The following is a 27,117-nucleotide window of genomic DNA, read 5'->3' as shown; positions in this document are numbered from 1 at the left end:
TGTAACTTGAACTAGAAACACTGGGAGCTACTTTCTTTTCTGGACTGTACTTAAAGCTTTAGTTGGTGGCTCCTTTTCAATTTGGTTGTCATTCTCAATGAGGGGGCTTTTTATTTTTTTCAGTCAAATGGCTTTATTTAGGTTGACAGGCAATTTAGTTAAGGTGAGGGGCACTGAGGCAATTTAGTAATTTGATTCCACCATGTGCTCTGGACGGGAGTCGAGGGCCAGAGACTGGTGCCTCTCGGATAATTAATCCTCGGTGTCAAGAGTGTGGAAACCCGCCTCTCCCGCCTCCTCTGAGTTGATGAATTAATTAAGCTGTGTTTGTAAACAGGCCTTTTCTCCCCCAGCACTTTTTTTAATCATCTGTTTCTTTAGACACAAGCTGGTGACCCCGTTTAATGGTAAACTACCTGGCCAATGATTTTGCTTTCCTACAGGGCTGAGGAGTTTCCATTTGGAGGCTGCCCAGAACTATATGAGAAGCCCAGGCTTTGGAGGGAGGCAGATAAGGATTTGAATCCACTTGAGCCATTTATTAATTATGCGACCACAGGCAAATTACCTCATATCTCAGAATGTCAGCTTCCCCACTTTTCTCCTGCAAAACCTACCACTTAGCCTGGTGTCCGCCATGTCACCAGTATAAACACCTCTACAGAAACACCTCTAAACATTGTGGGTTTTCTGCTCGATGCTGCCTTGACCTTGTGCAGGGACTAGTTAGTTTCAAGACATTTCCACACACGTTATCACATTTGATGCTCTCAAACCCCTATGGGGGAGATTTGGTAAATGTTTTACCCTCGTATTTTACAGATAGAGAACCAGGCTCAGGAAGGTTAAGGGACAAGGTCCCACCGTTGGTTAGAGGCCAAGCCTGACCAAGTCTTCACACTCCTGTCCGAGTGCTCTTGCTTTGAGACCAGATATCCCCCTGACCTTTAGTGGATGATGTGAAAGTAGATTATGAGCACTGGGCGGGGGGGAGGTGTTATACAAGCTGTCCCAGGAGCACCTTGTACCAGAAATTGATAAGATACCACTGGTACTAAAGGTGTTGAAATACCTATTAGAGAAACATGACTTGATACTGGGAAACATGATGACAGTTTGACTTCTGAATTTCCCATTCCATAGCATCCTCCCTCACTGTTCCACCCGCTTTTGTTGGTTCGTGGGTAAACTGTTAGCAATTGTTGTGGAGCCAAAGTTATTAACTAATTTCAATAACATTATTATTTTCGTTTGGACAATTTTATGTACATTGGATTATGCTAGCAGCCCTGTGAAATTAATAGAAGTAGAATCTATGTGTTGGCATACATACATACACACGTACATATCTCCCCACTTTGCTGATAAAGAAACTCAGATTCCAAGAGGTTAAGTGACTTGTCACATTCACAGGGCTTGTCAGTGGTAGGGCTGGGCCTGAAACCCAGGACTTCCAAAGCTGGGTTTAGCATTATTACAGCAGTACTACAGTTAAGAAGGACTTACATCAGCACTGCACTTACTTATATTAAAGAGCTCTAAAGAACTCTGTGCTATTTTTTCTTTTAATTCTATCTCTGCCTTTCTTCTTGCTTCTTATCTTCTTCATTGGTTTTGCCTGCTATGTGTAGCCTCTTCCCAAGGTGGATATATTTCAGTTACCCTCTGCTGTGTAATGACCGGCCCCAAACTTAGTGACCTGAGACAACCACCATTTGATTACTTGTCATTCTTTGGGGGCAGTTGGAGTTGGGATAAGCTGCATGGTTCTTGGGTGGGTCTCACTTGGGGCCACTCATCTGACGCAGTCACCTGGTGGCTCAGCTGAGGGTGGGAGATCCAAAATGGCTTCACTCCTGTGTCTAGCTCTTGGTACTCACTATCAGCCAGACCTCATTAGGCAGGTTGGCTCATCCTCAAGGAGGCTGACCCAAGTGTCTTCAGAGTTGTCAGCAACATTCCAAGAAGTCAGGGCCCTTTGCCCTGTCACTCATCAAGTCTCTACATGTGTCACATTTTTTGCTGTTCTTTTGGTCAAAGCAAGTCACAAGGGTGTGGTTACCGAGACATATGTTTTACTGGGTACCATTAATATAGTAACGTACCATAAATGAGTATAAAGACAGTATCTGCCTTATGAGACTGTACTGAGAATTAAATTTGATAATGCATGTGCATTGCTTAGCATGGTCCCTGACACATAGCAAATGCTCAATAAATATTAGTTAACGTTATTGGTAGAATCACCGTTATCCATTAATAGCTGCCAAGAGCAGGGTTTCCTTTTAAATCTCATTCACTCATTTGTTCACCGACTTTTACGAGTGCCCGCTGCGGTACTGTCCCCTATGCTGGGCATTCGGGAAAAAGAAATAATATTCAGTCTCCGCCACTGAGGAATTCCTAGTCTACTGGAGCAGACCAGACCCATAAGCAACTAAATATAGCATCCTACGGCAAGTGCAGTGATTTGAGATTTGCTCAGCGTACCGAAGAAGAATAGCTAACCCTTTAACCCAGCCTGGGGGCGTGATGAGGAAAGGCTTCCTGAAACCATAGGAGCGGAATCCTAAAGGTTCAGTGGGTGCCATCCAGAAGGGCAGGGGTTTAAAATAGACAATTACGGCATGCATTAGGCAAGAAAGAGTGTAGTGTGTGATTATCAGCTAGAGCTGAAGGCTAGGAATCCTGAAGGGATAAGCCAAAGAGAAAGCAGGAAGGCAAGAAAGACAGAGAGAGAGAATAGAAGAGGGAGGGAGGGAGGGTGGGAACGGGAAAATGAAGGGGAAGTATGGGGAACAAATGTGTGCTCTTCCAGGGACTTTGAATGCCTTTCTGTAGGTGAGTGAGGAGGCACTGACAGGCTTGAAGAGGAGTGGGGATGGGGTCAGATCTGCATTGTAAGAAGCCACTCTGAGACCAAGCAGAGGATGAACTGGAGGAAGCGGAGCCTGGAGGTGGGGGCACCAGCTAGGAGTGATCCAGAAATCCAGGCAAGAGAGAGAATATGTGAGAGTAGAGGCCAGGGTGAGGGCCTTTCCCGCCACCGCTACGCTGTGAAGCTACGGGAAGGCGTTTCAGTGAGAAAACGAATGGCTTTGGATATCCTAGTTTGGGGTAGCATCGTTCAGAACATTCTGGAAAATGCTTGTCCACAAAATGGACTTTTTCTGGCTAAGGAGAGGTGGGAGGCCCGGGGCCGTTTTAGAGTGTTCTTAGTAGGGACTTAGCCCTCTTTTGCATGGCCTCAGCGAGGTGTGAGAGCACTGTTCTGTGAATTCTACAAGGGACAAACGTCTTCATGATTTTTTTCTTTTTTCTGCGGCCTAGTCTTTTTAAATTTTAATACATTTTCAATGACTTTGACCTCTTCTATTTGTGCTCCTTTATTGTCTCAGTTATTTTTATGTGCCTTTTCAGATGTTTATGCCTTGTTTCTTTCCATATAAGTTCACACCCTTATGCCTTGGATTTCCTGGGTGCTGCTTCATTGTCCCTGAAAACACATTCATAATCGTCGGAGTTTACATTCAGATTTGTGGTCTGGAAAACACTGTCATTATACTGATGCAATGTGTTCCTTTTGCAGAATCCCTCCCATTACTTGCTTTCTGGCCCTCGTGCAGGGGCACCCCGCAGGGCTGAAAACAGCTCTCCACAGTCTCACCTGACGAGGTCCTGCTCCAGGCTTGGCCGTTTCTCTTAGCCCCTAAAGATCTGCCTGTGAACCTGATTTTGCTTGTTTGGTTGGTTTACTCAGTGTGCAACACTTTGCATCATTTTTCTTAGTGTCCTGAGGTGTACTTGATAAAGGTGCCAGCCTAGTGTGTCTAAGACTTATAGGTAGATTCTTGCATATTTTCAAATAACCTTGTCTTTAAACATGAAATACATTTAAAATTCAGAGAAGGATCATGATGGAGGATGTGATGAAACTCATCAGGAGGCAGAGGGCAGAGCGAGCCAGGATCAGTGCAGTAAGCATTGTCTGAAGGAGCGGTCTAATCGTCTCTGGCTCCCAGAGGTCTTCCACGATGACACGGTGCCTTGTGGGTGGTGGCACAGTTCCCACTGCGTGTCTTTCTTGCCGCTGCTGCTCTGGACCTCTAGGCCCGCTAATGCTATGGCAGGCCCAAGGCTGCCTAAGGAGAACAGAACAGGTGGGCTGTTCTGGGTCAGCATTTATTGAGAATCATTGCCCCATGCCTGATTCTGTTCTTACATGCTTATCCGATATTTGAGGCAATATAGAGGCGTGGCAAAAAGCAGAGTCTGGTATTAGAACACCAGGACTCAAACCCTGCCTATTCCCCTTGCTTGGCTTTTGAAACCCCCGTATAGGGCTCTTACAGGAACCCTCTGCTGTGGGCTCTTAATCCTGGAGAGGGACTTGTGGGAGGGCCCGAACCTGCATGGACACCTCCCACTTCTGCCCTCCTTGGCCCCGCGCAGGAGGTGCTTATTTAGGAATGTCTGCGGGCTCTGCCCGTCACCGGTGACCCAGCCTACTTCCTGGCCCCTGAGATGTTCACAGAAGTGGGGTGATACCACCACCACCACCGTTTACTCAGGGCTCACCACATTCCAGGCATTTTACAAAGCATTTTAGATACATTATTTCATTTGATTTAATCAAAACCCCATGAAGATAGTTACAGTTATTATCTATTTGCCATTTATAGATGAGTTTATAAACAGTGCATTATGAGGGCTGTTTGGATTATAAAGAATAAACACCCAACTTGAATGAGCTTAAGCAAAAGGCAAATTTATTATAAGGATCCTGGCTTGCCTCACCAGCGCCCACACTGGGAACGTGGCTGTGTCTCCAGGACTCTGACAAGCCTGTGTGTCCTGCTCACTCTCACTTGTATGTACTTCCTCTGGCCACTGGCTTCATTCTTCTCTCCCTCCGCTGACCAATTTTCTCCTAGGGTACGAACCATGGCTGCCCACAGCTTCTGATTTTTACATGTTATAGCTTGTGCTATTGGGGAAAGACTGACTTAACACTCTTTATGTTCCTAAGGCCAAAAATCGCAAGGATTTGACCCAGCCAGTCAGGTGCCCACCCCTCAAGCATTCAGCTGTAGCTGGGCCAGAGGATGGACTGGGAGATACAATAACATGGAAACTCTCAAAGAACCATGTGGTTGGAGTTGAGGAAGGAGCAGTTCACAAAAAGGGAGACTGAGCTAACAAGCAAAGGGGTCGGGGGAGAGAGTGAGTTAGGGGGTCAGGCAGAGGATGCCCAATGGGTAGACGGAACAGCAGGTATCCACAACACAGAATTTAAAAGGCTGGGTAACTTGCCCAGAGTCACACCCAACCGAAGCCAGGACTCAGCTTAGGCCCTTCTGACTTCAAAGCCCATGCATTTAATTAAGATGACAAATGAGAATGAAGTAGTGGAGGGAGTGTGAATGAAGGCACATGTATATACATGCATGTGTGCATACATCCTACACATATGTAAATACCGGGGAAGACCTTACCAAGCCACCGCTCACATCCAGGAAGTCACGGTCACCTGGGCCAGCATTACACGCCTGTACTCTACACTTCCAGCTTGTCACCTGAGGATAAAGGCAGTAATGAGAAGGAAACCTGGTGATGAGTAGTGTCCATGATCAAAACCTGTGGCCCAGCCCCCAAAAGCAGATTGTAACACCACCTCGTCCATCAGTCAGTAAGTCAGCAACCCTGCTGAGCCGGGTTCTGGAGCAACCAAAGCCTTGGGCATGTTGCACACACATCTAAGAGCCCCCAGTGTAGGAGGAAGTCGATTCGGAGGAGGTGAGGCAAGATTTGGTGCTGTTTAAGTTTGAGAGATCTTTGCCTGGTCCCGCAGTCCCAGAGGATGGCTCAAGCCTCAGTTTTGATGTTCAAGAAGAAGGGCCTTTTTTGGAAAAAAGTGGATCAGGGAGAAAGTGGAGCTCAGCTCTCAGTAACTTGAGCTCCTCTAAGTCCCAGAATAGACCTGAGGATGGGGAGTTGGCCTGGGAGGTTTTGAACCCTTGGGCCAAGAAGGCATCAGATACTTCAGGAAAACATTCCGAGTATTTCAGTCTATTTGAGCCTGTTTAGTAAATTACTTTACAATATGCTCTGACCTAAAAGAATTTACTACCCTTTCTAAAATACCCATCTTGTCCCAGGGAGGCGGTTGTGGGAGAGGAGCACCTGGCTAATGTCATTCTTTGGATTCAAGGCCATTGGTAAATACTAGAAGGGTCATAGCATTTTCACTCTTATGAATTCTGTTTTCATTTGCACCCGAATGAAAATATGGCATGTAACCAAAAGAACTGTGTGAGGTTTACTCTGACAGTTTGAAACAAACTGAGTTAGGACTTTGAGAACTTGGAGTTGGTTCAGCATTTCCCCCTTGCCACTTGCAAAGGGGAAGCCATGTTTCTGGGAGGAAGGTAGGCCCACGGGGAAGCTGCCCGGATGCTATCAGTAGTAGGAGTAACAGTCGTGGCGAGCAGGGGGAGAGGGAGGAGAAAAATAGCAAATACTACGTGCATAAAACTAACATGTGCCAGGCACAGAGATAAAATCACTCACCAAAGGTCACACAGCTTGTCTGTGCCCTGCCTCCTCCTGCCACCTGCTACCATCCTGCCTGTTGCCCACCCCCCCGCCGGCCTTCAGTGGATACTTCTCATGAAGCCTTTAGACACCACCATCGGTCACAGTTTCTGGGAGGCTGAGATGAGGGTGGGAGGCTGTGGAGCTGAAACAGAGTCCTCTCTTCTCTCGGATCACAGTAATCGAGGAATAAAGAGGTCAGAAATATCCTCTTGGCGACATGGCACAATGCGGGAAACACGGGCTTCTAGAGTCAGACGGATCAGGGATCTCACCTGGACCCTCAGTGAGCCGCAGTTTTTCTGTCTATACTGTGGGCATAGCAATATCCCCTTTTTGAGGGTCAGTGACAGCGGAACGCACAGCTCTGTGCGAAGTGCCTGGCTCGGGGCCTGGCCCATAAGTAGCCGCAGGGACGCGAACATCATCGCATCTCCGTTCAGGGCTTTATCTGAAAGGGCTGAACCTGTCCTCTGGTGCCCAGGGAGTCAGCACCTCCATTCCTGGCCCCAGATTCTCTCCCAGCTTGACACCGTCCCATTCCATCGCTCCCCAGAGCAGGGGGGATGGAGGGAGGGACCGAGGAGACAGGGATCACTCAGAGCGCGATGCCAGCCGCAGCCGCTTGCCTGCACAACCCCCAGGGAGCCCCAGGCTCTCTCGGGGAGGCTGGGGTCAGCCAGAGACGACAAGTGATGTCTCAGTGTCACTGGGAGACCCGCATAGGTGCCAGGCAAGAGGGGCTGGACAGGCCTCCCTTCAGCGTGTGTGCCCAGAACCACCGTCCCCAGCTCAGTGAGTGTCAAAGCAGTAAAAGGTGAAGGCAGTCACGGATCAAATTTGAACATGGGAAATATTTTCTAACACATCTTTCTAAATGCTAGCTTTCTAAATCTGGACGACACCGAATATGCACGTGATTGGGAGAGGTGAGCAGACCGTGCCCTCGTATGTACCTCCGTCCTCGTGGAGCTGAGTCTGTCCAGGGCGACTCTAGAGTCCAGAGGCGACTCGAGGGGCGGTGTGCAGGGCGGCCTTGCCGCCGGCTGCTTCGCAGGGAGGCGCGCTGGAGGGCTCCCTTGCGGGGGCCTTCTGCAGGGTGTGCAGCATTCCTTCCCCAGCGACGTGAGTCACTAATGCACCAAGAACACACTTGTTCATGCCAGTACAAGGGACAGAAAGAGGTAAATAATACAGTGTCTGCCCTCGAGTGCTGAAGGACACGGGCAGAGACAGGATTTTGTGTATCAAACTATAGCTAACATTTTAGTGTAATAGCCAAAGGGAGCAGTTGACCCACAAAATTCTTACGGAAGATCAAAGAGACCTTTCTTTCTGGGCGGTGGTGGCCAGGGACAGCATCGTGGTGGCACTGAGGCCTGAGAAGGACTTCGAAGGATGCAGAGCATTTGAGAGACACAGACAGGGCTGATGGATGGAAAACCAAGCAGCTCAGAAAGCAAAGCTGCACACAGTGTAAAAATATCTCTGTGCAAAAGTCAGAACAAAGAACGCTGTGAAAAGACATAGAAAACAAACTTATGGTTACCAAAGGGGAGAGGGAGGGAAGGAGGGACAAATTAGAAGTATGGGATTAACAGATACACACCACAATGCAGAAAATAGATAAGCAACAAGTTTATACTGTAGAGCACAGGGAATTATATTCAATATTTTGCAGTAACCTATAATGGAGTATAATCTGAAAAAATGTAACTGAATCACTTTGCTGTACACTGGAAACTAGTGCAATATTGTAAATCAACTATACTTAAAAATAAGTAAAAAACAGTAAAGATCAAAATATTACAAAGCCAAATACATTTATTAATTAATATAAAAGAGCAAAATTTAGGTATTAAGGCAAAAGGACTTTCAGCCTGGCTTACAAAAGACAAAAGCCAACTGTATGCTATGTTCTAGAGACACACCTGAAACAAATCAGGGCTTCTATATTTCTTCCCATCCCCTGACTTTTAGTGCATTTTATTTTATTTTCCATTGTCAAGGTTTATAACATACACATTTCGTTCTAGAACCTTAGTTTTTTAGTGTTTATTCCTAGCTCTGTGTTTAAATTAGTATTGCAAATAACACTTCCAAACATCAAAAAAAACCACTGTGAGTGGGGTAGATTTTTTTTTAAGTAAAGGTAGGAGACCAAATGTTCCATATAAAAGGAGACATATTTTACTTCAAAAAAATAAGTTTTGTGCATTAAAAAAATATCAAAAACAGACAAAACACAAATCTTAGTGTGAGAAGGCTATTTCAAGCATAGCTGACGGATAAAGGGTTACTGTCACACCGAGTCCCTGAGAAGAGAGAAGAAAGACAAACAATTCAGTGGAAAATGGGTGCAGGATGCGGCTAGAGGGTGAAAGAGGGAAGCCGAAGTGGCTGACAGATGTGCGGGGTGCGCTCGCTCCCCGAGACTCAAGGAGGTGAAAGTTAGAGCAATTAGATACCGTTTTTCATTCCTCGGACCGGCGAACGTTTAGTAGCGATAAAAGCCTGGTGCTGGTCGGAGCGTGAGCAAGGCGCTCCCTTGTGCTCTGCTGATGGGAGTTGCAGTCGCTCTAAACCTTTGGTAAAGTATTTTGGCAACATCGAGAACATTTGAAAACACAAAATTCCTTTCATTCTGCCTTTTCATTGCTGGGAATTGATGCTTTGGAATTACCAAGATATGTATCATGTGTTTCAGTTACATCTGGGGGGAAACATCGTAAATGTTTATCAACGGGGGTGACTGAATCGAGGCGCATTCTTATTGTGGACTACAGTGCAGCTGTGAAAAGGACTGAGGTCTGAGTTGTTGAGTTGGAAGGACGCCCATGATGTACAATTAAGTAGAAAAAGCAAGTTGCAGAGATGTGTATACTATGCTCCAATTTTGGAAAAACACATACATACATATGTACTCACGTATCCTCTTCTTCATACCTTTGTGTTTGTATTTGGTATGAATATTGTGAATGGATGGCTGTACACCAGGATGTCCCTTTGGTTACAAGGGAGGGAGGGGAGAGATGGATACAGGAAAAAAAAAAAAGATTGAGCAAAATGAAGCGCTGTCAGACACTTAACCTTTAAAGCTAAGATGTGTGGCTTTGAGGGAGGAGAAATCCTCAGACTTCTCTTCTGTTAGGCACCTCAGACCTCAGTCCAGGGGCAGTACCCCCCCCCACCATGGCCACGATAGCTGCCTGACTGGCACCACTTTGGGACGGGATGGAGTGCAGATCTGGGGTGCCTGGCAGAAGCTCTGCCTGTCCCTTCTGCTCACGCCAGGAAATTACATGTAGTTTTAAATTTTGCATTTTAACAGTCAGATGAAGGCTTCAAATAAGCAGCAAGCATTTAGCATTAGATCCAGATGTCATCTCCAGCAAGAAACAAAAATGCTTTGATTTAGGAAAAATAACCTTTGACGCCTAAAGTGGCTCTAATAAGTGCTTTGGTTCCAGAATCTTGAATAAAATGACTTTGTGTGCAGATGAGAGAGGCAGCCTGGGGAGAGCGATGTCCTCTGCCCCCTGTGCAAGGACTGTGGCAGCAGTCACCACAGCCGTGCCCTGCCCGGGTCCCCCTCCCTTCTCTTCGGGGACACGTTCCCCTAAGAGACAGACCCTGGGGCTCCCAGAAGGAGTGTGTCCCTGTGTGTCCTAGGGTGCTGACTGGTGCCAGCTTCACTGCTAGGTGGGGGGAGTCTGTTAGCAGAGGGGAGACTGTGAAATCTAAAATCACCAGATTGGTTCTAGAATTTTCATGAGGGAAGGCTATGGGATCATATGCTGTAGGTCTGTGAGGTAGACCTCCTTCTGAGGAGAAACCCCAGCTGAACAGGTGTTCAGCTTGTCCTGCAAGAACCAACCAGAAACCCTAAAACCAACTCCATGTTTTCCTGACAAAACTAATTAGAGATTTTTTTTTTCTCTTGAGAAAGATGATTTCAGTTCTCAAGAGATCTTTTAAAATGTTAGTGTGGCAGGGAGCTGTATGTTTTATAGACAGGCGCTGTGAAATGTGCTTGTAGAAATGACATGTGCTGAGTGCTCCCCCCTAAGGAATTCAGAGCGCTTCCCCGACGTTTTCTTCGTTATTTCATACGGTTTTTCTTTTTCCTGAACACATTTTACTCTTGACTATAAATTCTTCATTCAGTTTTTCTCGCTGGATTTTCTCTGAAATATGTTCCACTAACCTCCCTTCCTACTGCTCTCTGCATTTCCAACATTACACACTCACGCCGGTTCAGACAGCCTAGGGAAGAATTCGAGATTTTTCCTTTCAGGAGCTCAGGCTTCTCTTTCTCTCTTTGCTATTCTTTATCACCCTTTCAAACTTTCCCATTTATAGTATTTTCACCGTACTGTCTCCCCCTTAAAGAATTGCTTGAAACATACCTTATTCTCCTACATAAATCAGCCTTATTTAATTTTAGTTGTTCACTTGTTTCTAACTGTCTTGCTTCACAAAGAGGTTAAAGTAACTAATTCGTGGTGACTAAATGTCTTCTTTAATATGAGCACTGTGTATTGGTGTGTGAATCTGATAGTCACAGCAGAGTTGTGGGGGTTTTTTTTCCCAAACCTTTGTCTCCTCAGTCCTGAAGAAATTTGTTAACTTACCTTCCCACAATAATCATCCTCAAAGAAACAATAAAAAAAGAACTATGACTTTAAGACAAGCTAAACAAATCTGTTTAAACAAATCTGATACTTCCCTCCCTTCAGAAAATAACCACAAGGCACACCTTTTACTGGGCTCCAATCCAATGGAAACGTAGTAGGGAGCATCTGTCCTGAAAAGATCCTGGGATCATGAGATTGTGTATAACACACCGTAGAAATCACTCCCTATTTTACAGATGTGAAAACTGAGACTCAGAGAGTTACAGAAATTTGTCCATGATCACAGAAGTACTTAAGGACACGTTCAGAATTTAGTTAGGAGACAAGACACCTAAAAAGTCTCTAAATGAGGTAGTAAATAGCATGAAATGATGAGTGACTTGTCTATTCTGGGCAGTGGCGAGCGGTAGATGCTCACACTGGGGGCAGGGTTGGGGAGAGGAAGCCTGTCTGTCGTGTTTGCCGGTTTCATGGTGACATGGGAAGAGCAGAGCACAGTCCAGCTGGCTCTCCAGAGTAATGGGCATCTTCTGGCTGGAGGGAGCAGGTCACTGAGGAAGAGAGCTGAGCTGGACCAGCTCTCCCCACGGGTCGCACCTTTCAGCTGTGAAGGACGTTCATAGCATGTCCTTGGTCTGTCACCGAGCAGCCGTAGGGCTCTGCACCTTTGCCGTTGCTCTTACCTCAGCTGGTGAACTACCCCTCCCCTACGGAGCTGTCACTTAACACTGCAAGGCCCAGCCTGAATAAGGGTCACGGTCCAGCCTTTCCCTGACCCTTTCAGAAATAGTCACTTCTACTCTGAATCCCAGAGTAATTTTGTATACCTTGTATTAGGGTAGTTCCCAAAGCCTGGCTTGATATTACTGTCACTAGATAGTGTCTTTCCCCACGAGACTGGAGGAGAGGGACCCAGTCCTACTCCTTCGCTGTCGGAGGAACAGTGCTGTGCGGGGGGTGGGCGCCCAGGCTCCGGGGCCAGGCTGTTCAGCTTCAGGTCCAGACACTGTGCTCACTTAACCTGAGACCATGAGCAAGTCATCAGCGCCCTCTGTTCTCATCTGTAAAACGAGACAGTAAATAAAGCAGCCCCCATCTCACAAGCTTGCTGGGATGATTCATGAGATTACTGGATGTGTTTGGTGCCTCGCACATACTAAGCCTTCAATACACATTGCCTGGCACTGTTACCTGTAGTGCATAGCCCAGTGCCTGGCGCAGAACTGGTGTGAAATTGGTGTCGGGCGGATTGCATCGAAGGGAAGCAAGGACGTGTTCGAGCCAGCTTGACAGGAAGCTAGGAAAGAGTGTCCTAGAGGAGACTGCGTGAACAGACTATTGCCGGGGAAATGGGAACGATATAGTAAATAAAAATCAGTTGGCCATAAGGTTATAGGATCAGAACCTAGCTTTCCAACTGCGGTATGCGGAACACAGAGCAGAGCGGGGTCATCGCTGCCCTCCCCTCACCGCGTGTGCTAGAGGCTGCGAGTCTGTCAGTTTACCATTTGTCATTGCAATTGCTTGCGGAGACTGCTGTTCATTGCAGTAGCTCTTTTTCAATACTGTGCAATTGCTTTAAAAGAAACCTAAATGCCAGACATTAAGTATAAACATTGTTGAATTTTATCCCATTTCGTTCAGTCCATTATTCCAATTAATTCATATGGCTTCCAACCTTGATTCTACAATGCAGTATATCTTTTATCCTTTCTGGTTTGTGTTATTATCTGCAGTTTTATGAGCATGACTTCTATTTCGTTTTCTGAAACACAATACAGGCCACTTCCAAGAACAGAGTCCCCTGACGTGTCACTGGAGACCTGGGTGTTGGCATTGATTCATTAAACAATCTTTTTTTTTTCCCTCTTAGGATACGGATTTTAAACTCCTTTCAAATGTATCACGTATACAGTGATCTATATTATGTTCCATCTTGTTCACAAGTTTCGTGAAAAAACTTTGCCAAAATGCTACATCTACAGCACCTTTGTTTCACAGATGTAGTAATGCTACCGGGAAAGAAAATGCAGCTAGAGTGTTGAAACCTGTTCCTGGTCAACCCATGTTAGCTTCCAAAACTGACAGCTTTCTTATCCGCCTTTAACAAAGGTTTCATGTTTCAAAATAGTGAAGTGGACTGTTATCAGGGTGGATAAGGCCCAGTGCACAAACCTTGACCATCTAGGTGAGCAGTTTGGACGCAGTCCTGAGGGTGGTGCGAGGTGGTTGAACTTTCTGAATAGGGATTACATACATGATGAAGTGATGTTTTAGGAAGAGCCATCCGGCAGCAGTGCCCACAGTGGACTCCAGGGGGAAACTTGTGTGAGATTTGAGGGTGCCAGAAGTAATCCCAGAATGGGCTGCTGGACTGCAGGGCTCGGCTAGTAGCAATAAAGATGGAAGAGAATACATTTGGATTTAAAAGAAAAAGACTCAAAGAGACTGTTGGGGGAAGATGGTAGCAGTGAAAACATAAATGAAAATAGGTGCTTTAGGGCTTCCCAACCTTTTTCACATAATTAAACATGCAGAAAATAGTGTCAGTTTAGCCATTGGGGTAACTGGGGCTGCTTGGAGATGGACATGAGCCGACATCACCGGCCCCCAGGGCTGGTCTTCCCTTCCCCAAGCTCCATCTTCCCCAAATCACAGGTTGAAGACTTTCATATCTCCACTTGGCTGTGAAGCTATTTGGACATTTTTGTTTTAGAAATAAGTAGTCTTAGCAATGTGAAGAGAATCAGACCTGCACCAAAATCAGGGCCGACCATACGGAGGAGAGTGTTCATAGATAAAGGAAAGCAAACGTTTGCTTCAGTGTGGAATCCTGAACACAGATGTGAAATACGACTTACACACTTGGAAGAAACCTAACTAGCATCAAAGTTAAGGCCGAACAAGATAGTGCAGGCTACCACGCCACTGCCCGTGTTACAGTGACACAGGAGTGACTGTGCAGGCCTCTTGTGGGCTGGGAAGGAGGCAGCACCTACCAGACAGGCTGGGGGAGGTGCAGACCAACCTGGGGAGGCCTGGGCAGAAACCGAGGTGTAGACAAAGGCAGAAACAAAGGAAGGAATTTTGGTTTTGTGTTGACATGGAGATCTGAGTCTGTTTGCTTGAAAATGCATGGAGTACCGCCCATTTGTTGCTCCTTGTTGAGTTTTGTCGTTAATAAGCGAAGTAGTTTTGTAGTCCTGGTGCCTCACCTGTGCTACTGATTGGCGTTGCTGCGTGGAGGATGTTATAGACTGAGAAATCACAGAAGCTCGCAGCCCACAATTCCTGGTGATAATTGAAGATGTTTGGTTATAGAAAATTAAAAGGTGCTCCCTCTTTCTTCACTAAACTCAACGACAGAGCAAGAGCAAGAACCCACCAACAAGGCGTGCAGTTTCTATTATAAAAACAGGAATGAATGGCTCTTCTAAAAAATAATAGAACCCACACATTTCTCCTGGTGATTGACAGCAGGGCCACCGTGTGCCTGATTCCAGGGCAGCCACCTTTCAGAATGGAGTTTGTGAGGTTGGGGTGCACAGCCCGTGTTGCCATGTGTGGCAGCTCTCAGAGAGACCTATCTGATCCCCCCCGGGGCTTCCCTCCAGCCCGGCAGGTGCGGATGTGTGCTGACCTGTGGCATCAGCAGCAGCCGGACCTCACTCCCTCCCCCAGCCAAGCTGTGTCCATATTCTTTCATCCTGACTCATCATTTTATTCCAATTCGGATCCACCCAGTTCTCCACAAGGCTTCCCACCGGACCTCTGTTACAAGCCAAAACACATCCTCCTGGCTCATTTGCTCTAGTCATTCCATTGACCTTTCCAAAGCTATTTGCTGCTCTCGCCATCCTGCTTCTTGTTACGGTGAAGCAGAAAACACCAACAGGCACTCAAGGCAGGAAGCTCTGGCTCCCTCCCAGAGCTCGGGACCGGCTTCGGTTTTCGCACTGATCGCACAGCGCCGTAAACATTTGTTTACGTTCCTGACTCTTCCACTCAGGGTGAGCTTGATGAAGGGCAGAATGATGCTGCTTTGAGCCACGGGGCTCAGCAGGGTGCCCCGCACATAGGAGGTCCTCTTTTAATGTTTGGTAAGCAGGTGAGTAAATGAATGTATCACCTGTCTTAGATTTGGACAGAGTCTCATCCCAAGCACGTGGTTAAGGAGGATTCCTCTCTCCAATATGGACAATACCTGCGCTTTGGCCTTTGTTGAACAGCTTCCTGGGTGATGCTAGGAGAGGCCACTCTGTCTCCGCCAGTGGTTTCTGAGTCTTTTGCTTACCCTCGTGCAGGTGGGGAAGTGGAAAGACAAGTCCCTGCAGATGAAGTACTACGTGTGGCCCCGAATGTGTCCTGAGACCGAAGAGCAGGAGGATGACCACCTGAGCATCGTAACGCTGGAGGAGGCCCCGTTTGTCATTGTGGAAAGCGTGGACCCTCTGAGTGGCACCTGCATGAGGAACACAGTCCCCTGCCAAAAACGCATCATCTCTGAGTATGGCACCCTTCCTGGCAGCTCTGGGGGGCATGGGATAGTCAGATTTGACACAGCTGTTAGCACCTGGCTGCGGCCAGAGGCATAGAATGAATTGGGCACCATGTCAGATTTTCACTACTGTTGAGTGATGGGATTTCTGGCAGCCCTGTGGTCTGGGTCTGGTTCTGTCCAGACCAGGACCCGGGAGAATGACTGCTAACTATGTGATCGTTTCCTTCTGCCTCGCCTGGGCTCAATGACCAGAACCTCCAGTTTGTGGAGATTTAAGTTTACTTTGGTGTTGAACTGTGTTTTCTCAAGAAGCCGGCATGTCTTGAAATTCAGAGATTTAGAAACATTTTTGGAAATAGATAAAACTAATCTATGCTGTTAGAAGTCAGGGTAATGGTTCTTTCTGATGAGGGTGGGAAGGAACTGGAAGAGAGAACAAGAGGTTTCTGAGGTGCTGGTAACTTTTCTGGATCTGGATCTGGGTTCTGGTTAAATGGGTGCGTGATGGGTTCAGTGTACGAAGATTCATCCAGCTGAACCTTTAGGATATGTGCACCTTCATAATATATATTATCCTTCATAGAAGCATTAAAAATGATGAGGAAACATGGTCCAACGTAATGAGATAATGAGATTATTGCAGTTCTGCGGTCTGATTTATTCCCTCACTCAGGCCTGATGGAAATTGTGCTGAGCCATGAAGGGGGCCCTGCTTTGTGGCTGAAGCTTTAACAGCAAAGAGTAATATTTTGCCTCCTGTATAAAGACTTGTTTTTGTTTTTCTGTTTCTTTATCTGGTTAGAAATAAAACAGATGAGGAGCCAGGTTACATCAAAAAATGCTGCAAGGGGTTCTGTATTGACATCCTTAAGAAAATTTCTAAATCTGTGAAGTTCACCTACGATCTGTACCTGGTTACCAACGGCAAGCATGGGAAGAAAATCAATGGAACCTGGAATGGTATGATTGGCGAGGTGAGTGTCAGGGATTAAGGGCCATTTCCATTTTTCATTTATTTTGTTTCATTTCAATATAAAAAAAAATTCATTTTACAAATTTTAGAAAATAGAAAGCAGTACAGTTGACCCCAGAACAACGTGGGTTTGAACCGCATGGGCAAACTTATCTGCAGATTTTTTTCAATAAATATACAGTGGGCCTTCCTTATCTGCGGGTTCTGCATCTGGGGATTCAAGCAACGTGGATCCTGCACTGTGTTTACAGTCTGCAGTCGGTGGAATCCACAGATAAAGAGGGCTAACTATGGGATTTAAGCATCCTCAGATTTTTATATCCGAGGTAGGTCCTGGAACCAATCCCCCGCGGATGCGGAGGGACAACTATGAGTGAAATTTTACTGGTCCCACTCTACAAAGGAAGGCACTGTCGGGCCCTGAGTATCTCCCCTGGGGCAGTCCCTCGCCTTCCCGAATGTTCTGACGACAGCCTTGCACCTCTCTCCCCAGGTGGTCATGAAGAGGGCCTACATGGCGGTGGGCTCTCTCACCATCAACGAGGAGCGGTCGGAGGTGGTCGACTTCTCCGTGCCCTTCATAGAGACCGGCATCAGTGTCATGGTGTCACGCAGCAATGGGACCGTCTCACCTTCTGCCTTCTTAGGTGAGTGATGTGCTTGCAGGTGTGAAGGAGATGGACGAGGGCGCAGGGAGAGGGAATGCAGGACAGGTGCGGGAGCCCGTGGCCAGGCTCTCTCAGCCAGGAGCTAGCTTGCCAGGATCTTTCCTCAGCCAGGGATCTCATTTTGGGAACCTCCAAATTGATCATTCTTCAACATGAAAACTGAAGAGCACCCCCACAAAATAGGAAGGCATGACACCCTGTAAGAAAACGACACAGGATGGGTAACCAGGGGTTCCCCCTTTAGTCCCACTCCTGCCACCTACTCATCATTTGACCTTGAACAAACCTGCTCCATCCTGGGACCCAGCTTCCTCATCCACAGGAGGCGTTTCAACTAGCTGATCTCTGAAGCTGCTTCCTGCTTTAATAATTCCTAGTTCTGGATATCATTCAAATACCTATTTATTTTCAATTATCTTCAAGAATTTAGCTCAGTACTACCAAAAAAAAAGGTTTTCTATTTTCACATGAATTTCGGAGGCTTTGCCAGATAAAGCTGCTCTGATTCTTCATCCTGCCCACCCCATCCTGCCCCATACGATCCTGTACCTCACGCTGCAGCATCACTTATGTGTTAAAAGTCTTCCATATGATATAAGACCGGGAGAGATAAAGCCAAGATTTTAATTAGATGAGGCCTTTTGTGAGCTCATACCCCATATTTTTTGCAGGGGCTATGAGAGCAAGGGGTTGAAAAATAAAATGTCACTTTGAAAACAGGCCAGTGGGCTGGGAGGTAGGAAGCTGGTTTGCTCATCAACAAGCTGAAAGCCCTTGGACCAGTCACAGTCTCTCTGAAGGACACCAACACTTTTCTTGTGAAGCTATTAGAATAGGTCGTAACTGAACACTTCCTTCAGCTCCGGGGGGGAGGGGGGGTTATTCAATAAATGCACTACGAAGTGGACTTACAGGCTCCATAGAGTTTTCTGTAATTACTCAACTGTCTCAGCTAACCTTCTTACTCAAAGTGAAGCAAATCCTGGCCCTGCCAATTTTATATGAAATGTTATTAGACTGCGCACCCCGAATGCATTAATCCTCATCACAGCTTTATGTATTTTATTTGCTTTTTTCCCTTTACGGGGTAATTGGAACATGAAGAGATACAAATAAAACTTCGTAGTAACTCCAACCCTGTCAGCCTAGCACTAACCTTAACTTCTGAACTGAGAGAGCCAGTGACACATCAGTATAGCTGTACAATGATGTAGAAATGCCCCTGTGTGTGTGTGTGTGTTTGGAGTTGGGACAGTGGTTAATTACAGGGATGTTATGCAAGAAGTCAGTATTTATTGAACACCTACTATGTGATGCAATTATAGGCATTTTGTGCAAACTAGTTATATGATTTCACTGATGCTATTATACTACCCAATTTATGGCTTAGGAAGCTGAATCTTAGGTCATGCAGTTTTCCAGCAGCCTCTCAGCTAGTCACAGACAGACCCAGGACTAAAGCCCAGATACGGATGCCCTCAGAGTCTATGTTCTAGTACCTACGGGGACATTTCAGAGCTCTGCTCCTAAATCAGGAACTGAGACTGAGATGTGGTGATCCAATGGGAAAGCACAGACTTTTGCCCTCAGAGGCCCTTGGTTCACAGCCCAGCCCTGCCTCTTCCTGAGCATGAACCTGCAAGGCCCGGCCCCTCTCAGTCTCAGTTTACTGTTCTGTAAATGAATATGATGGTCCATGGTGCAAAGGGCCGTTACAAGGACTGTATGAACCAAGTGATGGAAGTACTTTCTAAATTGGTAAGAAAAGACCAATGCAAACGTTCCCTGCGCTTGGGGTACGGAAAGTTCCCTGGGCTTCATGGCAGAAAAGGAAGCATGGAGACAATGCTTTTACTCAGATATTCCCTGATCCGGGACAAAGTGAAGTCGGGGTAGGGTTGCAGAGGGTCTCTAACCACCGTCTACAAGCTTTGACTTTTACCTTCTACCTCACCTCTCTGGCTGCTGCTGGACGGTTTTGCATTTCACAGTTGATGTGTGCCTTATCAAGGTCCTTTTTAAATTCATTAAGTGACCAGGCTTTTATAATTATCTTAGGAGATTCAAAAAGTAAAGTCGGTTTCAAGGTAAGGAAATATTTTCTGATTTCTAGCCCATTTTCCGCCTTTTCAATTTCATCTTTATTAATGATTTGGAAGGTGGAGAAAACAGCACCTTAATTCACTTAGTTACGAGTTTCCAATGTGATATGACAGCTAAAAAGGCCAGAACTATTTTGAGACACAATTGAGAAAGCATTGTATTACGGGACCGAATAGTGATTGTCCCTTTTTACCCTATAAAAAGGCCTTCAGAGAGATATCTCCTGGAATACGTGTTCAATTTCTGGATATCTCTAAGCCAGAGAGATTTAGATCAACAGGAAGAGATTCAGCAAGAATGATTAAAGAAATTAAAAACAGCGTGTGTAGAATGGTCTTGCTCCCTTGCCTGGTCTCGCTCCATCAACCCTGTCACCTGGTGATGGGGACTAGATTATGGTTGTTTTATTGATTATAGACAAAGCATGTTCCCTTGTCATTTGCTGGAGCCCCAGTATTGTAGATACTGCTATTTCACGTGGATAGGTTTTTCTTTAGCATTGATAGATTTTTTTTAGCATTGACATAGTCTCACACACTAGTGATGTCTGGTAAAATACACCACAATAAAGCAGGTTTACAAAGTAAATCTAGGCTGGAGAGCTTAAGAGAAGCGAGGCAAGGGGGCAAGGGAGTTATTCATTGTACCTAATTATTACTGAACCAATCCAAGCCTGAAAGAGTAATAACTAAGTTTGTTGAGCATGAACTTGGCCACAAGGCTCGGAAGCATTGGCAAAAGCCCTTCCAGGTCCCACTGTGTGGTGTGGCCACACAGATGAGAACGCAAACCAAGAGCCAGTCCAACATGCCTCTTTCCCTCCTCGTCTAGTACTTCTGGCTGCACCATTTCCTGAAAGACCCAGACAGCGGTCCAAAAAAGGCAGAAACTATCTCTACAGTCTGAGAAAGGACAGGCAAGAGGCTGTTCTTCTCCTATGTTTGAAAGAAAATTAACTTTGACTTGCCCATCAGGGGAAGGGAGACGCTCAGACACGGCCTTTTACTCCTCCCTAACCCGGGCCGGGCTCTCTGCAGGGGCACGCACACGCGTGGCTTGTTTCCCCAAGACACGTGTCTCGGGCGTGAATTAGCAGGTGAACCGATGGGAAGCCGTCTGTCCCACTGTAACCCCCGCGCCGCTGTGCTTCTCCCGCAGAGCCGTTCAGCGCCGACGTGTGGGTGATGATGTTCGTCATGCTGCTCATCGTCTCGGCCGTAGCCGTCTTCGTCTTCGAGTACTTCAGCCCCGTAGGGTACAACAGGTGCCTGGCCGATGGCAGAGGTAAGGCCAGCTGACCCACCGCGCATCACAGCTCTCCGGTTCTCACTGCGAACCTCGGTGCCCCTGCCCTGCCGTCTGCCTCCTTCCTGAGACCGACCCACTTCTGAAAATGAACCCTCAGCCCTCTAGGCCCCCACCTTGGTGACCCATTAGAAAGACCCCAATTAAGATGTCAGTTTGAACTTACAGGTCCCCTCCCTGGCTCAAGCCTGGCCCTGAGCCTGGTCCCACCCTGGGCAGGTGGGAGGAAAGCCGGCAGTAGACACACGTGGCATGAACATGTGAGGGGAAACTGTTTCCATGACCCTAGGCTGTGAGCAGTCCATCTGACGAGGTGGACTGATGAGGCAGATCATACACATGTACCAAGAATAAGGAACAACAGGTTTCCCCAGGGCGTACGCAGGGTAGTTGTGGCTGAAAGGGTCCTCCACAGCCAGAGGATCACACTGAGGTACCAGATCTCCAGTGCACGGGTCCCTGGCTCACACCCCTCTGCCAGGGAGCAGAGGAGCTGTGTACTTGAAAGAAAATGGCCAGGAGATAGCAATTCTCACTCACGGCTACTCTTCGGGGCGGGCCCACTTCCGGCTGGGTAGTTCTGGAGATGTGAGTGGGTTCCTTACAAGGCAAAGGTGCAGAGACCCCATTTTCTAATATTCTGATTAAGTCCAGAGTGGGCTTGAACCACTGTATGTTTCCAAATAGTGCTTCTCCACCTTGGTTGCATATTAGAATAACCACCCATGCCGCACTAATTTAATAAGAATCTCTGGAGTGGGGTGCCAGGCAGCAGTGTTCTGTAAAACTCCCCTTGTGCTTCTGTTGAATTCACAGTCCAGGTTATGAACCACCCCTGGACTGAAGTACTTCCAGGTGCAGACCCGCCTTCCAATTTGGGGTTCTGGGCTGGAAGTCTGGATGCGTCCACAGTAGGGAATCGTCAGGGGATTCCTGCCTGTGCTCATCCAAAAGCCGTGACTGCCCCCATCCCGATGGGCGTTAGTAACAAATGAAACATCTGACAAACAAAGAGGACATACACACGTTGACAATGTCACTGTCACAAACCAAAGTTAGTGTGCACCTCCCCCCCCACCCTCAAGGAACATCAATGAGGCAAAAATTCAGACACAAAATTCAGAGCAAGGGCTTACAATTACTGCTCACTTTACCAAAGGATGCTTGTCTTCACAAAGGACTTCAACATGGGGCCACTTTAAATATCAAGTCTCCTTGGGGCGTTTTACAACGTACCAAACTTTGATTTATAAACAACTTTTTAGTTACACATCTGTTCCATGAAATATCAGGCCCACACGCGCAGATGTGTGTGCACAGTTAGATACTAGGCTCGACACATGTAGTCACTGATGATTTAGTTGGTGAGCAGATGCTACCCGGAGCATGGAGAGCAGCGTAAGACCTGGGCTAATGTGCTGCAAAACTGTGCAGGCAGCTGTTGGTTTCTGCACTGGAGGGGCTACACGCAGACCCAGACAGCAGGCAAGGTTTCACCATCGCCAAGCGGAGAAAGCAGTGCGGTCACGAGAACGTTATGGGCAGAAGCCCTGGCATGCTCTGTGCAAAGGTGGGGTGGAGGACAGTCAAGGACAGCCTGCCTTTCCGCCCTCAGATACGTGTGGCAAAGCCGAGGGGCTGTGACTTCCCCTCTGGGCTTCCTCATACTCTTCCACGGAAGGCAGGTCTATGGAAACCAGACGAGAGGAGTTGGCACTGGAGTGAAGTCAAGGTTGTCTTTGAAACCTTCAGTGCTAGGTTCCAGAAACTAAAGATAAACCAGGAAAAAGTGCATTCAAAGCCGTCCGGCCCCGTGTGAGTGAAATTGGAGGAGGCCCATGACAGTGGCAGAAAAAGACCCCACTCAGCTCTTCCTGACCTTCTTTGAAGTTGAAAGGCTTTCCTGGTAGATACAGATACAGATGTCAGGAACAATGGTAATGAGGCTGCGCGTGGCCAGAGTGGGCTGCTGCCTTTGTTACTCAGCTTTGGTGTCATCTAAGGGTCTGAGACACTCGAGGGTGGGAGGCGGCTCCTCTGGTGCCCTGGCTGAGTCATGACCACTTGCTGGAGCAGGATCCCCCCACACCTGGGGCCTCTGGCTTTTCTCCTAAGGGACCCTCTTCTGCCTGCCTGAGGGTCCCAGGAGAAAAGAGACACAAGCTGTCTACTGGAAACACTGTCTGGGGAAGGGCTGGGGCTCAGTTGGCCAGGATGCTGCTCTGAGTGGGAACTTACCAGCTCTGTGTGCTTGCAGGTTCAAGTAGAACTGGTGGCTGGGTCTTAACTCTCTGTCCTTGTCTTTTTGTCCTGCCAGAGCCAGGCGGCCCATCTTTCACCATCGGCAAAGCTATTTGGCTGCTCTGGGGTCTCGTGTTTAACAACTCCGTCCCTGTGCAGAACCCAAAGGGGACCACCTCCAAGATCATGGTGTCGGTGTGGGCCTTCTTTGCTGTCATCTTCCTGGCCAGCTACACTGCCAATTTAGCTGCCTTCATGATCCAGGAGGAGTACGTGGACCAGGTTTCCGGCCTGAGTGACAAAAAGGTAGGAGAACCATTTGAAACCGCCCATCTATCCCTCGGTCCCGTTCTGAGCCATTCTCAAAGCTCTCGAGTGCCTGTTAATTTTCTAAATCTTTAGAATCGACAGTTCTTTCTTATGTTTCCTTAAATCGGGACACGGGAGCAGAAGTCAGTTTCCCCACCGAAATAATATTCCTTCGCGTTCGCCTTCTCGTTTGTGAAACGTCGTCACGGGCGCGCCTGGGCTGCACGTGAAGGGCTTGGTATGTTGGCGGCTCTCTGAGTGCACAGGTCCTCTTGCTGGAGACGCCCGCGTGGCCTGCAGCACCGGGCTGTGCTTTGGGGTGTCATTAGAGGGCCGCCCCGTGCACCCACACTCGGGGCACCGGCCCACTGTGGTCTTTGCTTTCCTCCCAGAGCTGTTTGCCCGTGGGCTCTCCCTTTGCGGGCACACTCGTGTGTTCCCAGGGTTGAGACGGAGGGTTCCTCTCACCGTGTCCCACTGATTCACTTGATGACTGCCCGTGTGGTGCCGGTGGCTGGGTTGCCCCCATACAGGCTGCAGGCCTCCCTGCTGGCCTGCGCAGTGGAGAGAGGAAGAGGAGTGTCTGCTGGTTGCCGTGGTCTCTGAGTGAGGATGTGCGAAACCCATGCTCAGTACAGGTGACTCTCTAGGTCTGCCAGAAGCATGCCTAGATCCCCCAGATCTTTCTGGAGACTCACTTACAGCACATTTCCTACCTCTCCGGTACCTTAAGATTTAGAAAATGTGATTTCCCACCCCTTTTCCCAGGATGAAACTGGGTGATACCAGCAGACGTGTTTAGACTCGATGGTCTTACAGTTAATGGTTTACACGTGGGTCAGCTCTCCCCAGGCTAAACCTTAAACACTTAGCAAATGGTTGGAGACGAATGACAAGGAGAGATACTCTCTTTGAGGGCTCAGGTTACGATTTCTTTGTCTACTCATCACCACACACGAAGAACATTCAAAAGCATAAGGAAGATAAACAAGCTTCTTACAAGAATGAAAAGTAAATACACACACACACACACACACACACACACAGACGAACCCCTCCCCCTTGACCTCTTTATGTTGTCTCTTTCTCTGGTTTGTCTTCCTTTTTACTTTAGTTTTCCTCCCCAGTTTTAAAAGTATCCTGTCCGACTCTTGTATTTCCTTCTTCTTTATTTTTAAGCTTCTTTTTACTTATTTCTTCCAGCTCATGATTTATTATGCATTTATTCATGTATTCATTCATTTATCACTTAATTCATTGTAAGCCTCTCTCCCCCTCATTGTTCCTTTGTCAACATCCTGCCTTCACCATTGCGATCCTCTCAGAAAATCTGGGTTAGACAGCTCCCTTCACCCCTTCAACAACTAGTTTTTGTGCCTGTTTCTGTAAGTCTGTTTCTGCAGTAGAGGGGCCGACAACAGCTGTTTCCCGGGGCCCCATCCTTGGAGGAGGCATAGCTGAGGGAGCCATGCCCGTCTTAGAATGTGAGTGTGGCAGGATCGTGACAGACCGTGTCCTCACGTGTGGATCTGTCAGAGGTGTGGACGACCGGGTCCTCGCCTCAGGAAATGGCAGAGGGGTGGCGTATCATGTCCCCATGCAGAGTCTGGCGGGACCATGTGGCTGTGCAGTACATAACATGGTCGAGGGGTGGTGGACCACAGCCCCCTGGGGACTCTGGGCCATTCCGCCCTTATCATGTTGCTTTCTTCCAATGTCTCTGCGGATTGCTTAGGACGCTGTATCTTTCTCTCCTGGGCCCCCTCCCACCTGGCAACAACCGGATGATATTCTACTTGAACTAAGCATAATTGAGATGGAGGGAGATTGTTTTCCCTTCTGTGGTTTTGAAAGAACATACTGTTCTAGGCTGCTTGAACCAGAGAGGCTGGGCACTGTCTGTCCTCCACACCATTCTGGTTATGTTCCCAAAAGTTGGATCCCATTAGTTCTCTGCTTACAGAACTTCAGTGGCTCCATCGCTCATAGAATAAAGACAATTTTTTTCCCAATGTGGCTTTCAGAGCTTTTACAAATGATTCCCAGTGTGCCCCAGCAATTCCGTCTCATCGGTCCATGCATCCATTCTTACATCCTACGTTCTAAGCATCCTTGCCTCATATCCTTCCCAAGGATGCTTCTCTGCATCTGCCTGCGATGTTCCTCTCCTCACGTCTTTACTCCCCAAACTCCCACTGAAACTTAGGACACAGACTAGATGTCACTTTATTTGGAAAGCTTTCTCATCCGGGCTCATGTGGGAAGCTAGCCGTTCTGTCCTCTGTCCTGGCAGTCATTCATACCTGTATTACAACACCTGTCTTCCACATTTACTGTAGTCATCTGCAGACCTGAACCTGGCTATATCTACCTCTGCTTGACCATGGGCTCCACAAAGGCAGTGACCATAACTTGGTTATCATTTTTATAAAAAGTCTGTGGGGAGAGAGGGAGAGAAGGTATATTTCCTTGAGTCTTTTGCATAGAGCAGTGGGCTAAGCATTATAGACAAAGAAAGCAGCAAAGGAACCAGAACCCTTTAACAGCTGTTCAATTTGAAAATGGTTATCTGATACATTTCAGCATTCTGCAAATGACAAAATAGGAAATTGTAAGCATCCTACCAGGAAATGTCAATATAATTTACATAATTATAGAAAACATGTAAGTAACGAATGACATACAACTGCATGTCCGTGTCAGGAACAGTACTATAAATCAGAGATTTTTCTGAAAGTGCACTTAAAATGTCAAAATTCTTACTAGTTTTACTTCAAAACACCTAAAGAAAACTAAGTCTCAGGAATGACTTTGCATGAGACGAAGTATATCCTGTGAATTTAGAAAAAGAAAATAATAAAGTCGTCAAAGCAATAACATTGAGAACAGAAATGAGGTGATTTGGAAAATTCTTTTTTCAATGTAATTAAATTTTCATCAAGGAAGGTAACATTTAAAGTGGAGAAGTGTTTCTAAACTCATTTTGACTATCACGGTTGATGTATCTTCTCTGTAACTCGGATCAAACGATAAATATTTTGGAGTGATGATGGGAAGATATTTGTAGTCATTAAACCTATACATTTTAAGAAATTATCTTCAAATTTATGACAGAAAAATGTTCCCAGAGCGCACTTATGTTAAGGTACAAAGTCAGGCTGTTCAGAGTGAAACTGCCATGAATTCCTATTTGGGGCTCCTTTTGACTGGGCGGCTCATCACATCAGGGAAGTCTGAGTTACTCCACTACATGCTACAACTAAATGTGAGTGCAAGTTCTCACATTTAGCAGCCCTACTGTACATTCCGTCAGCTCCCCCAGTGGGAGGAGGATGTAAGGAAGCTGGTGACATCTTTTTTCTCTTAACAGAGAGCCCACAGTGCTAATTCTTGTGTTCTCAGCTTCCCAGATGGATTTCTCATTTTGCAGTCTGCCCATCACCTTATGGAGGAGAATCAGCTTGGCCAACGAAGGAGGGGCCTTGGGTGCATTAAATATGTTACATATATGTTATATCAGTCATCTTCATGCGGGTATAATTAAGCGCATTCTACCAATCAGGACACCGAGACTCTGCGAAGTTTAGTGATTCCGTAAAGTCACATGTTATCAAGTGACAGAACCAAAGTTTGGGTCCCTGTGTGTTTGGCTCTAAAAATCACTCTGCCAGGATGTGTCCCTTGTGGCCAATCCCAGACAAAGCTGTGACATAGCGGAGGACCAGTACTGACACCCCTGCCCTCTCATTGAATGACCTTGCACTTAACCTAGCCCTTCTCAGGTCA

General features: G+C 47.0%; 1 protein-coding gene across 1 annotated transcript in view; it reads left to right on the top strand.

The window, feature by feature from the left end:
- Positions 1–27,117, top strand: part of GRIN2B (glutamate ionotropic receptor NMDA type subunit 2B) — a 377,246-nt gene that overhangs the window by 311,084 nt on the left and 39,045 nt on the right. Inside the window, exons 6-10 of the mRNA XM_031444063.2 lie at positions 15,536–15,738; positions 16,535–16,706; positions 17,199–17,352; positions 20,635–20,760; positions 23,099–23,328. Of these exons, the coding sequence (XP_031299923.1) occupies positions 15,536–15,738; positions 16,535–16,706; positions 17,199–17,352; positions 20,635–20,760; positions 23,099–23,328 (885 nt within the window). The remainder of the gene's footprint in view (positions 1–15,535; positions 15,739–16,534; positions 16,707–17,198; positions 17,353–20,634; positions 20,761–23,098; positions 23,329–27,117) is intronic.

Source organism: Camelus dromedarius, chromosome 25 (genome assembly GCF_036321535.1).
Source record: "Camelus dromedarius isolate mCamDro1 chromosome 25, mCamDro1.pat, whole genome shotgun sequence".
In the NCBI taxonomy this organism is placed as follows: domain Eukaryota; kingdom Metazoa; phylum Chordata; class Mammalia; order Artiodactyla; family Camelidae; genus Camelus; species Camelus dromedarius.
Note: the sequence above shows the minus strand (reverse complement) of the source record. Positions and strands in the feature narration are given on the sequence as shown.